Here is a 12,436-nt window from a genome sequence, read left to right as displayed (position 1 = left end):
ACAAAGAAAACAAACTAACAGACAACAATCAAGACAGCAAGGTTACAGTGGCTAAACAAAAGATCTCTTTAGGCTCCAGTACCTTGTACAGTGGTAAGTGACTCAGGCTGGTGGTGGTGTTCAGTGGCAATGACCAAGGTGTTGAGGAGCACCAGCAGGACCACCAGCCAGTGGAAGACGCGGGATTTCACCCAGGAGCGACACTTCCGCCGGAAGAAACGGTTCCAGTGACGCGAGCGATGGCTGCAGTGAGAGGAAAGCAAAGAAGCAGCTCAGGGAATCCGGGCAGCTGCTTTGGCTTCTGTCAGCTCCTGTTGTTTGTCAGTGATAGATTCCAGGTGACTCTGCTGGAATACTCACTAGTAATAAAGCAAACGATTCCGGCCCTCCATTTCATACAGACTTTCCGTGTCTGAGCCGCCCTCCTTTGGCAGAAGTCCTGGCAAAAAAAAACAAACAAATGGAGTCATTTTTACTACATCAAAAAGATTTTGTGTGTGAACTTCTGACATTATTATTTTGTGAATTAATTGTGCCAATGTAATGTTCTTTTTTTGTTACTATATGTTCCGGGTTCACTTGAGGCTTCAAGAATGTAAAATAAACTGATTCATGGCAGGAAATCTCATTTAAAGATTTTACTCTCATTTGTTCAAAGAAAATAAAATATTGCTCCAACTCCCTGCCGTCTCCACTCTCACACTCCCCTCCCTCTGTCACATCCCTCACTCATACTCCCCTCCCTCTGTCACATCCCTCACTCACACTCCCCTCCCTCTGTCACATCCCTCACTCACACTCCCCTCCCTCTGTCACATCTCTCACTCACACTCCCCTCCCGCTTCATCACATCCCTCACTCGCACTCCCCTCCCTCTGTCACATCCCTCATTCACGCTCCCCTCCCTCTGTCACATCCCTCACTCACACTCCGCTCTCTCTCCATCACATTCCTCACTCACACTGCCCTCTCTGTCACATCCCTCACTCACACTACCCTCTCTGTCACATCCCTCACTCACACTCCCGCTTCATCACATCCCTCACTCACACTCCCCTCTCGCTTCATCACATCCCTCACTCGCACTCCCCTCCCTCTGTCACATCCCTCATTCATGCTCCCCTCCCTCTGTCACATCCCTCACTCACACTCTGCTCTCTCTCCATCACATCCCTCACTTACACTCCAGTCTCTCTCCATCACATCCCTCACTCACACTACCCTCTCTGTCACATCCCTCACTCACACTACCCTCTCTGTCACATCCCTCACTCACACTACCCTCTCTGTCACATCCCTCACTCACCCTCCCCTCTCTCTCCATCACATCCCTCTCCTCCTTCTTTGTACCATCATGACACACTGCAGAATGTCATAGACACATCGATGCAGATGCACCATGACAAATGGCAGAATTTCATAGAGATAGCGGCACAGATGCACTGTGAAACACAGCAGAAATTCAATGATGCTCAGATGCAGATGAGCCGTGAGATAGCCCTGTGATGACAAATATTATCATGTGACTATGAAATGCAAATATATTAGTTCACTGTGAATAGATAATGCTGATGTAATCACTGGCCCTGTCACTACATTTTAGTGATGTACCTTGTCCCTCCTGGTCGGTGTCCATGATCTCAGCCTGGGTAATCCAGTCCATATAGCCCTTCAGGTCTTCATCGAACTGCTGCGTCTCGCGGAGCTTCTGGAATTCACCCCGTGACTTGGCCTTTTCTCGTTCTTTCGTGAACTCTCTGGGATAGACGAGGGAGACAGTGAATAGGATACCCAGTAAAACAGGAGTGGCACCTAAATACGGCCTCTAGTCAGCAGAAGTCACTGACCCACTGAGCACACCAAGAATCAGGTTGAGGATAAAGAAGGAGCCCAAGAGGATGAGGCTGACAAAATAAAGCCAGGGCCACTCCGGACCTATGGCATCGTTCACCTGTGGGACACAAGAAGATAACTGGTTAGTAATCTGATTTTGTCCTACTAGTGAATGAATTGTAGGATCAGGGTTAGGGTCAGGGTTAGGGTTAGGGTCAGGGTCAGGGTTAGGGTCAGGGTCAGGGGTTAGGACTAGGGTTAAGGAGGCCCATGCAGACAGCTTGTTAGGTGAGCTGCAGGATACAGTATCTGAAAGAGGCTGTGGGCTTAAGCATGTCAAGGGAACATACGAAGATAAAAAGAAAGAATCATTTGTGGAGGAAAAATACTGATGGGGCTAGTTACTGAAGTCACGAGATCCAGGAACAGGACGGTGACAGGGTGTGCTGGTCTGAAAGGTGTGCAGGCTGCTACATACCCAGTAGAGCACGTCAGTCCAGCCTTCCATGGTGATGCACTGGAAGACGGTCAGCATGGCAAAGCCCAGGTTGTCAAAGTGGGTGATGCCATAGTTTGGGCCAGGCCAGCCTGAGTGACACTCTGACCCATTGATGGTGCAACGACGCCCTTCGCCAGCCTGTGCACAGGGCGATGGCCTCTCATTGTCCAGTGTGGCGATAATATCTGACAGAGAAAGAGAGCAGCAAGTTATTTCTAAACCTAAGACGGACAGACGGATGCCAAGCATGTCTGTTACTTTATTCCACATGTTTTCTGCCATAGGAACCTTGGATCCAATTGGGTTACGGAAAATGGACAAAGAGTGGCTAGGGAAGTCAAGGGCCAAGTTATGGAATCTGGCTACTGCTTGGACATCAGGAGCCATTGTGAGCTAAGGACGGCACTATCGGCAATGAAGATGCAGACTGACATCCAGTGGTACCCATCACCCTAGCAACCTGAGCAAGAAGCCCCTCTGTTCACTGACTTGTCCTGCTCCGTCACCCCCAGCCCACTGACCTGTGCCAATGTAGTAGCAGGTCTTATGCATCTTGCATTTGAACAGTTCCAAACCCACGATGGCATAGAGGGTCACCATGAAGAATACCAGCAGGGCGATGTGCATGAGAGGTAGCATGGATTTGAAGAGGGAGTTCATCACCACCTGCAGGCCTGGGGTACGACAGTGAGACATTTACTAACATTGCTCATACGGCCAACGCCAAGCCTCCTATGCACACTTATCCCTATATGTACCATTTCCCTACACTCCTTAACTATCATTTTGTTGATGACCAGTTAATTACCAAACACCAAGCAAGCGAAAGCTCAAAAATACATTCAGAGATTACATTAAACTGAGAAGGGTAGAGACAAAAGGAAAAAAATGGTTTGGTGGACTCAGGGAAGGGATCTTACTGGGGACACCAGTGGCGAGGCGTAAAGGCCGCAAGACTCGAAAAGCTCTCAGCGCCTTCAAGTCAAAGCCCCCTCCCTTCTCTGCTGGGACTCCAGAAATTGTGTTTATAGTGTCCACTACAAGGGTGAAAAGCCTGTAGATGGTGGAAAACGGAGAAACATCACAAAGTGACATCAGTAGAAACCAACATGCCACCATTCACAGATCATTGGGTCATATGACATCACAGCACTCAATACCAGACAGTGAGTTACACTGGAAACTTTCCAAGTGTATCATAAATGTAGGTGCACTGCAGGGTTAGGGTTAGGGTTAGGGTTCCACCTCCTGTTGGGTTCACCTTACCCCATGAAGACGATGACAAAGTCCAATATGTTCCAACAATTCCGCAAATAGGCCCCATCATGAAAGAGGAAACCATAGGATATTATCTTGAGGAAGCACTCTACTGTAAATAGGAACAGGAAGACGTATTCCAGGCTCTCCTAAAAATGCAAGAAGCAGGTTCATCACATTACAAGTGCTGAATCTCAGCTCACAGAGGCCACATATTCAAATCAAAGAAAAGTAATGGTCAAAAAGATCGAACCAGTCTTATGAGGAAAGCATGTAATACTAATTAATCAAGAAATGTCTGAGGCCCGTCTGTTCCAGGAACTCCTCTGCTAGCTTGATGCCCCTTTACGTTCCCTGAATGTTTCACATTTCTGCTCCTTGAATAGGTTCTGGCTTTCTCAGAAGTTGTTGCATAGCTCCTGCTTCAGTCCTGCTTACACTTGTAGCTGGGCGTTCATAAATGTAACGTAAATGTGATATACTGGAAATAAAATGCCACCAGTTGGCCCCAACCAGTGGCTTCCCTTCATAACAACATCAGTGCTTGAATCACCCCGGTGTTTTGAGGACTGTTTTGTCTCTGGTTTGTTTTCACGTTGCCAGCAGACTTGATCAGTGTGTGAGAGACTTACTCTCGGTAGGGGGGGGCGAGGGCAGGCTGTGCCCCAAGGCGACAGCTGTATTAAACGGGGGGGAGTGTGGGCGGAGTCAGGTGACACAAAGATCCAAGTATGGCTTTACTCCTTGTACTGATTTTGATAACTGCTCTGATTTTCTTCTTTGCATACGGCAGTTGTCAGACCAAAGACCATGCTGCAGACCCTGTGGTGAGAGTGTAACAGCGTCACTGAGTCGGCTGACATGGCGGGTCTGTGTCGTTTTTCTATCTGAGTAAGTGGTTTCATTGGTCACCCTGTTATTTTCAGCCCCTGACTCAGGCTCATTACTCATTCGCCAAGTCTCCAGCCCAGCCTATGAGTCCTACTTAATGTCACCTCTAAAATATACGCAGGATGACTTATATGAAACTTATATGACTTATAAAACTTCTGTTACAAACACCAACAAGCCGCGAGAGGAGAATGGGCCATTAGCATTTCCGCACGTGAGGAGTTCTGCTGATGCAGGTCCATCACAGCATTAATCTGACCCGGAGAATTTTGCCATGGATCTTGATCATCTGTTTATTTACTATAATGTTTTTTTAAATAACCTAAAGTTTTGGCACCCCGTCGTTACAAGGTGAAGAGCAGCCTGTCGCAAATCTAGTGCCAACATTCATTTGTTTTCCTACAGTCACCAGTTCTAAGCAGAGTTATGAGGACTGTTACAAGAATCACAGAGGATGAGACGGGACACTAGGGACAGGATATCAGTCCACCACGGGCATAAAGACACTCTGATCTGCCTGCAGTGCAAGTCTGCCGAGAGTGAGATCCGGTGCCGCTCACACTGGCAAAACTTAAGAGGCCGGAAGCCATTGCTATATCCATCATGACTGCTTAGTGAGAGTAATGAATCAAAGAGAGGAATGAACGTTTCCCTGTTAACAGGAATACAAAAAATAAAAAGTGCAGTAATCTTGTGAGTTCAGTGAGGGCTCAGTGTGTCTCTTTAAACGTCACGCTGATCGTGCACCATGCAGCCTTTGTCACAGGGACTGGATCCATGAGCTAAATGCTAAATATAAAGCTTTAAATTGCAGAAAGCCAGGAGGCCAGGGCCAAAGCCCATTGAGGGGGGGCGGGGGGGTTCCGTTTCAGAATGGGGGACAGAGGCCTGGCGCCTAAACATACAGTGATGGAGAAACTGGGACATGTTCGCCCCCACAAAAGAACAAACATGATAATATTATAAGACAATTGTCGGTAACACTTGTTTAAGGGGGCACAAGTAACTTAGTTACTCGGTTACTACTCAAGAATAAATCATGAATTAATGTAGTTCCTGCTTAAAATACATGAACCATCATAACCGATTAATCATGAATGGGATCAGTACATAACTAACAATTAGTTACTAGTTAATTCATGCATTAAATAGAGTGTACTACTACATTATTTGTACCATTATTTGTACTATAACATTATTTGTACCCATTAGTTGTAAGTAAAATGTTCCCCACTGATTTCAGCAATGGAACTGGCCGACTGCTGCAGGAGAGAAATCGTAGCTGTGCTGCATTAGCTTTTCTGTTCAGGCAGACCACTGCATAACAATCAATGCTGATAAAATCCACTGGTTTTCCATCAAGTTTGCAAACAGGTAACAACGTAACCAAAATCATAAGACCTTATTGGCTGGTTTAAAATGGATTTTTATACAGTTGGATTAGTAAGAGATTAATTTGAACCCAAAAAGGTAGATCTATTAGTGGGTCAAGCAGAGATGCACTATGTGAAATACGTAAAATCCTTTTTGAAACCTTCGGATTGTCCAATGGGAGCTGAAGACTAAGCCAGATCATCAAATAGCAGAGACACTGCAGATTTATAGCACAATGCTATTTTATAGCACAGTGATTTGTTGGGTAACACTGTCGTCTCGCCCCCGCAGCATTGGGTGTTGGAATTCCTTTTCATTTCGGCGTATGTGGAGTTTGCTCACTCAAGTTTATGCTCACAGCCCAAAGACATGCAGGTAAGTTAATGATTGTCTCTAAGTTGCCCAGTGATGGACTGGCATCTTGTGCAGGCTGTACCCAGGCTGCTTGCCCTGTGCTGCTTGAAATAGGCCCTAAGCCCTTATGCAGACCTAACCAGGATAAGTGATTAGAAGATGGATAATTTGCAACAGATCAGAGTTCACTCACCAAACTGCAAGCATGACATCATTATATTATTAATTTAGCCTGCTTGCTCAATCTGCAGTCCATGCATAGTGAACTACTGCTGGCTGGATGAGTACAGCACCTTTAATTGTAAAGCACCAGTTACTTGCACTGGCACTACAAGAGTCGCTCCCTGAGCTGCACAACTCATCAACGACCACAAGTCACACCTTTGCTTTGGTGACATGGTGGCATAGACACTTTGCCTCATTTGCCTCATTGGCAGATAACTGGAAAGCTAACACTCTGTCCCTGTGACACTGTAAACTATGCTCTAGCACGATCCCTTAAGACCATCCAGATAATCCAGTACAATGGGCAGTGGTATCCAGTGTCCTCCATCACAAGGCCCACCAGCACTGCTGACTAAAGGAAGCATGCTAATGGCCGGCACTGTTGGGTGATAACATAGCGACAGCCAGCAGACATCCCTGCGATCTGCATGCTGACAATTCACAAAGCCGGCTTTCGGCTGCCCAGTGTCTGCTTCACTTTTTCAATGGAGATTCTTCGGTAGCAAGCAAACAACTTTATGGCCTGAATAATGAGTGAGCTTAGCAGCCACAAGGACTAAAGATATAAAAAAAAGCTCTCTGTCCTAATGGTAATTTAATAAACATGAATAGACAATACTTAGGGTGGTTTTGCCTGCTCTGCTGGTCCATCGACCAGAATAGTTCCTGTGTGTTTTCAGGTGCTCGTGCGTAGCACTAGTGCCGCTGTAGTATGTTTTCAAAGCCTTGGACAGTGTACCAACCACCTTTTGTCTGTGATATAATTTGAACTACTCCAATAATAATAATAAAAATAATAATAATAATAATAATACAAACTTTTTATAGCAATATAGCTCTATGTCCTTTTGTAGTAAAATTCTAAATGTGTTTTTCCAATGTACTTCTGTCATGTTACTTCCAATATCTGACAGTATTCCCTGTGACTGACACTCTTCAGTAACCTATAACCATGTTACAGCCAGCAGGTGGTGCAGTGATTGAGTGCAGTGACTGGAGATTACTGGTCCATCTGCAGGCTACGTCACATGAAAGTGTCCACCTTTATAAATGCATAAAAGTGGAGGCCTCTTCGACAGGCTCAGTCAAACAAGTCGAAATAATGTAACCTTTATATCTAGAGATGCACCCATCAACCGGCCAGGAACCACAATCGGTTGATTTTCAATTCCAAATACTGATTTCAACATTTCAGGGATTATGTTTTTTTGTAATGATAAATTTTAAATAATATTGTTGCCAAATATCATTACCAAAAGACGGCCTATAGTTCAGATGCGGTAAGCCTTCTTGTGCTTGCGGATTAGAGGGGTCTGAATACTTATTATAGGTTAAATTCAAAAGGATGTTGCTCATTTCCCAGTAGACAGATACTGCTGAATCTCCTTAACCACCACACCACCTGCTGTGCCTTAAAGTAGACAATGGATGATGCATATCTGAGCTATGCTAAATGTAGCACATGTAGCACATGAAGCCAAGCTAAGTTAAGCCATCGACACCTGATCCCAATAAAGTGTATGACCTGGATGCAGACTGTCCCACGTAAAGCAGATGCACCCCTAGGCTAAGCCAGCCGTGCGGGTCCGCAGCGGTGACTCACGAGGTTGGCGTTGCTGCTGTTGGTGTCTTCCTCGGGCATGGGCGAGAACACAGCCAGCGCAATGCAGTTGGCAAAGATGGCCAGCAGGATAATGATCTCAAAGGGCCTGGGGGCTGGGCTCAGGAAAAGGTGTAGGCACAGTGTACACGTCATCATCGTATTAAAGCCAGGATTTGAAGGTTTAAATAAAAAACAACTTTTATAGCCAATATAGCTCTATCTTCTATTGTAGTAATATTCCAAATGTGTTTCCAATGTACTTCTGTCATGTTACTTCCAATATTTGACAGTATTCCCTGTGACTGACACTAGTAGTAACTAGGTGAAGCGTTAAGCCGTATCTTGGCTCAGGCGGTTGTGGTGTCTGCTTTGCTCTGACCGTGATACCAGCAAGTCTATTAATAGTCATACATCCCAACAAAGTCAATGTCCATGGTAAGTGGTATATAAATTGATCTTGTGGACACAGCTGTTGACGTGCAACTCATTCTTCGCCTCCAGGTACTAATCTGCACCAAATGTCATTCATTCTCTCCTTTAGTGCATTAAGGGTCTTAAAGGTACAGCAGCACAGTCTGACGTACTGTCCACCTCTCACCCAGGCTCTTGGCCAATGGAAACCCTCCTCTTTTGCCTAAAACGAGTCCAGTGTGCCATATTGGACTCAGCCATGATGGTTCTCTGAAAATAAGCACTCAGCTCTGACTCCTGCAGCCTGCTTGTAACGTGACACCCCAAACACATCATCAATCTCCCACCTGCCTCACCCTGAGCGTAAGCACATGTCCGCCACTAGAGGGCCCTCTGTAAGAATCCTGCCAGCTCAGCTCAGTGTCTGATTCTAGGCGGTGACACTGGAGAACAGCTGCAGACCTTCTTAATACAATCAAACCATTTCCATTACCCTATATCCAAAAATGTATTTTCTGTAAACAGCTTCCATGTAATCTAGAGAATCAGTATCCTAGTTTTCTCTGTCTTGCTCAAGTACCTCACTTAAAAGCAACCTAACACCCAAAAATTCTATTTAAAGAACAATAGGGGTCGTGGGGGCACTCTTCTTTTGGTCAATACAGAGATATTTCTTGAAGGCTCTGAAAACATGTAAAATGTGCCATCGGAGAACAAGCAACAACTTTGATAGAGAACAATTTTTGCAAAAACACCAGCATAACTGGTCTGGCTTGAAATCATTTGGTCATGTGTTAATAGGTCAGTAATATAGGTACAAACTGAAATCACACAAAAACAACATATCACCCAACTGGATTAAAAGTAATTGAGCAGCAGAAATGTCATAGGGGATTACTATACAGACTGCCAACTGCGCAGTAGTATTTTTGGGCAGTTCATTCCACAACGAAAATGGAAAGCAGTCAGGTCAGCCACTTATCACTGAGTTAAAGGGCTTTACCCACGGCAATTTCACCAGCGCCCTGGAATAGCGTAGCTTTAATCCACAGATAAGCAGTCTAACCGCAAAAAGTAAAGGGCTTACGGCTTAGTAATTGATTGCCTGGCTACAGAGAGCAACAAAGACCTTAAAATGTCCATTAGATACCTTGGCAGAATTTTCAGATTATAGACGTGCCTGCAGAAGGATGAACCATCAAACAAGTGGTCTATTACGTTACTGCCAAATGGATGGTCCCTTGAAGAACATCTATTTATAGTGTTGCAAATAGACTGATTCTCGATTGTCATCTCTCTCCCTGTTGTGTTGCTCCTGTAAGATTCCTTCAAACAGAAATGGCTGTGGAGCAGCTGTGCCTCACAACATCACACAATTTTCCTGAAATTTCATTTTCATATCTATTGAAAATATTTATGTTCTTTTTTCCATGTTTATTAAGAACTTAATGACGGCCCTAAGCTTGGATCTTGAGGAGCTTTTCCGCCCATGTGCTATAAGTGCTATTTGGTGCATGTGACATTACATTGCATCTGGCCTAATCCTATCTGCACTCTATAACTCGTGTTACTGAGCTACAGTATATGGGCCCCCTGCTGAGCCAAGCTGAGGGCTCAGATACAAGAGCCAGAGGCAAAGCAATGGTCTCCCTCCAATATGCTCAGTCTGCTTCTGCCATACAGTTACTGGCGAAGGGCCTATGGCTGGCTTCTGTGTGTGTGTGTGTGTGTGTGTGTGTGTGTGTGTGTGTGTGTGTGTCTCAGGCCCAGGAAAGGATACTTCCACTCCACAATGCTGATGCACTTCCTGCGAAAGCGGTTCTTCAGTGTCAGGCAGAAGAGGGAGCGGGGTGGCCGGGGGTTTCCTCCTGTGGCCTGCAGCTTCTTTAGTTTCTCCCGCTGCTTCCTCTTCAGTTCCTCCTCATCCAGAAGGTAGGAGGTCAGAGGTACCTCTTTATTGCCTTCCATGTTGACCAGTGTGTGTTTCAAGCCAAAGGAACAATAGAGATGACCTCCCCACACTGTATTCCACCAGGGCGGCGCTGGCGGGTCTCCCTGTGTTCAGCCTGGTCCTGGTGGGCCACAGCTCCTCGTTCTGCCACTGCTGTTCTCCTCCCGCTCCTACCCTCTTCTCAGAGTTGGGCTTCCTGGGTAGGAGTGCCCCACACACAGAGAAAAGCCCCGTCACTGGCGAGTGGGAGGAGCTGCCAGCCCCAGCAAGGATTAAATATAGACTGGGCAGCTGTCCTTCCTTGGGGTAGGCGAGGGAGGTAGGGGGGCAGTAGGCAAGAGTGGGATATGGAGGTCTGAGGAACAGGAGAGGAGACATGCAGCTGTCATCTCCACCTTTACATCCCCCGAAATTCCATCTCCACATTGAAGGGGTTACCTGAGAAGGGGTTACCTGAATGGTGAGGGTGAAAGGCAAATGGAAGGTGCATCTGCAACATGGAGACAAATGCAAAATCTGAGCAGACTGAGCAACTCCAGCATCCTGTACCAAAGAAAAATGCCGTGTCCATCATTTGGCCACATTGTGGCTTTAGTCTCCTTTGCCTTGCGGTGACCCACCTGCTTCTGGCTACAGCTACCTGAGGCTAATGCTACACACAGAAAACATGACAGGAAAAGGAGAGTCGTTTCCTCTCAGTTCCAAATATAGACTCATCAAAGTTTATGACAAACTGCCAAAAACAAGCCGACAAGGTGCAGCAGGGAAAATATCATGTTATATTTTATGTACAGTACTGTACTGTATTATAGCATATGTGAATTATACACAGTTAAGTAATTTAATTTGTACAGTACTGCACTGTATTATAGCATATGTGAATTATACACAGTTAAGTAATTTAATTTGTACAGTACTGTATTTTGAAAAGCATTTGAAAAAGCTGTACTGTACTGAATGAGTCAATAACATTCATTAAATAGCGCTGCTGTCCATTTTGTTACCTTATAGTCTTGTAATAAATATACAATTAGATGGTAATCTGCCTGATACATAAAGACAAAAAATGGTTATAATTATCATCAGCTTATAGTGATCAATTTCACCCAGACAGGCGTGATCATTATAAATGGTTTATTTTGTTTGCATACCGTATTCCGTTGTATTTGTGCTGTGTGCATGCCCAGTCGCATGGTGGCTGTGACTCACTACTCAATACTGATGGCCAAAAAAGCTCTTCATGAACCATTTGCTGTATTTTCTGAGCCCACTAGACAGTGTCCTCTGTTCAAAAAAGGGCTTAAACTATGCTCCAAAACTATGCTCCAAACAAGAGCACCATCTAATGGGGTCAGAAAATACAGCAATTAGTACATGAATGCAGTTTTGGCATCATTACTCCCGACTCTCAATAACTGACATGTCCGGCACATTGGGGTGAAGTTGGTTATTAAGCTATTCTCATGGGACTCATGGGACGTTTCTGATATAATTTATTATTATATTATTATTATTTCTCATTCAAAAGGCATATACTTACATTATTTCTATGTGGTCCTCAATAAGGTTTCTTACTATTTGTGGCTTTTCTGACAGCTGTACAAACTTAATAAATCTTGAAAAATGGTCTGAAAGGCAACGTATTCTCGTTTCCAATCAGAGCAAACTAATCACAGCTCCCATGAAAAGAATGGTTCAGTCCATAAAAATGAAAATCAATAATGTCAAGAAAACAAACAAACTCTGCAGTAATACAATGAACCATAAAACAGCATTTGGACACGAGAGGTTAACGGAGTAGGATGGGATACTGAAATATCTTCTGACATCTGATGACTTTATCCTAGAAAAACATTCTACATGTCATAATACTGCCTCCCTGTGGTCAAAAGCAGAACATACCATCCTTTATGGGGACTCCTTCTAATTTGACATTTTTGGAATTTATTTTGTGTTTTCACCTTTAAAAGACATCAGTGAGGAATAATGTATCTCTTGTAATATTGTCCTGTACTTCATATTTTGACGATTTTAGGAC

At 44.7% G+C, this 12,436-nt stretch overlaps 1 protein-coding gene across 2 annotated transcripts in view; it reads right to left on the bottom strand.

Annotated features, from left to right (window-relative positions):
- Positions 1-10,607, bottom strand: part of LOC125726695 (dihydropyridine-sensitive L-type skeletal muscle calcium channel subunit alpha-1-like) — a 30,506-nt gene extending 19,899 nt beyond the window's left edge. For both annotated transcript variants that reach the window (XM_049003080.1, XM_049003081.1), the window contains exons 1-10: positions 10,228-10,607; positions 8,037-8,142; positions 3,599-3,738; positions 3,253-3,386; positions 2,854-3,006; positions 2,312-2,517; positions 1,848-1,951; positions 1,612-1,757; positions 361-439; positions 83-243 (exon numbers count right to left, since the gene is read on the bottom strand). In XM_049003080.1, coding sequence (XP_048859037.1) covers positions 83-243; positions 361-439; positions 1,612-1,757; positions 1,848-1,951; positions 2,312-2,517; positions 2,854-3,006; positions 3,253-3,386; positions 3,599-3,738; positions 8,037-8,142; positions 10,228-10,415 — 1,417 coding nt within the window. In that variant the 5' untranslated portion in view covers positions 10,416-10,607. The remainder of the gene's footprint in view (positions 1-82; positions 244-360; positions 440-1,611; positions 1,758-1,847; positions 1,952-2,311; positions 2,518-2,853; positions 3,007-3,252; positions 3,387-3,598; positions 3,739-8,036; positions 8,143-10,227) is intronic.
- Between the last annotated feature and the right edge of the window lie 1,829 nt (positions 10,608-12,436).

Source organism: Brienomyrus brachyistius, unplaced genomic scaffold, assembly GCF_023856365.1.
Source record: "Brienomyrus brachyistius isolate T26 unplaced genomic scaffold, BBRACH_0.4 scaffold74, whole genome shotgun sequence".
Taxonomy (NCBI): domain Eukaryota; kingdom Metazoa; phylum Chordata; class Actinopteri; order Osteoglossiformes; family Mormyridae; genus Brienomyrus; species Brienomyrus brachyistius.
The sequence above is the reverse complement of the archived record's forward strand: the minus strand, read 5'-3'. Positions and strand labels throughout refer to the sequence as shown.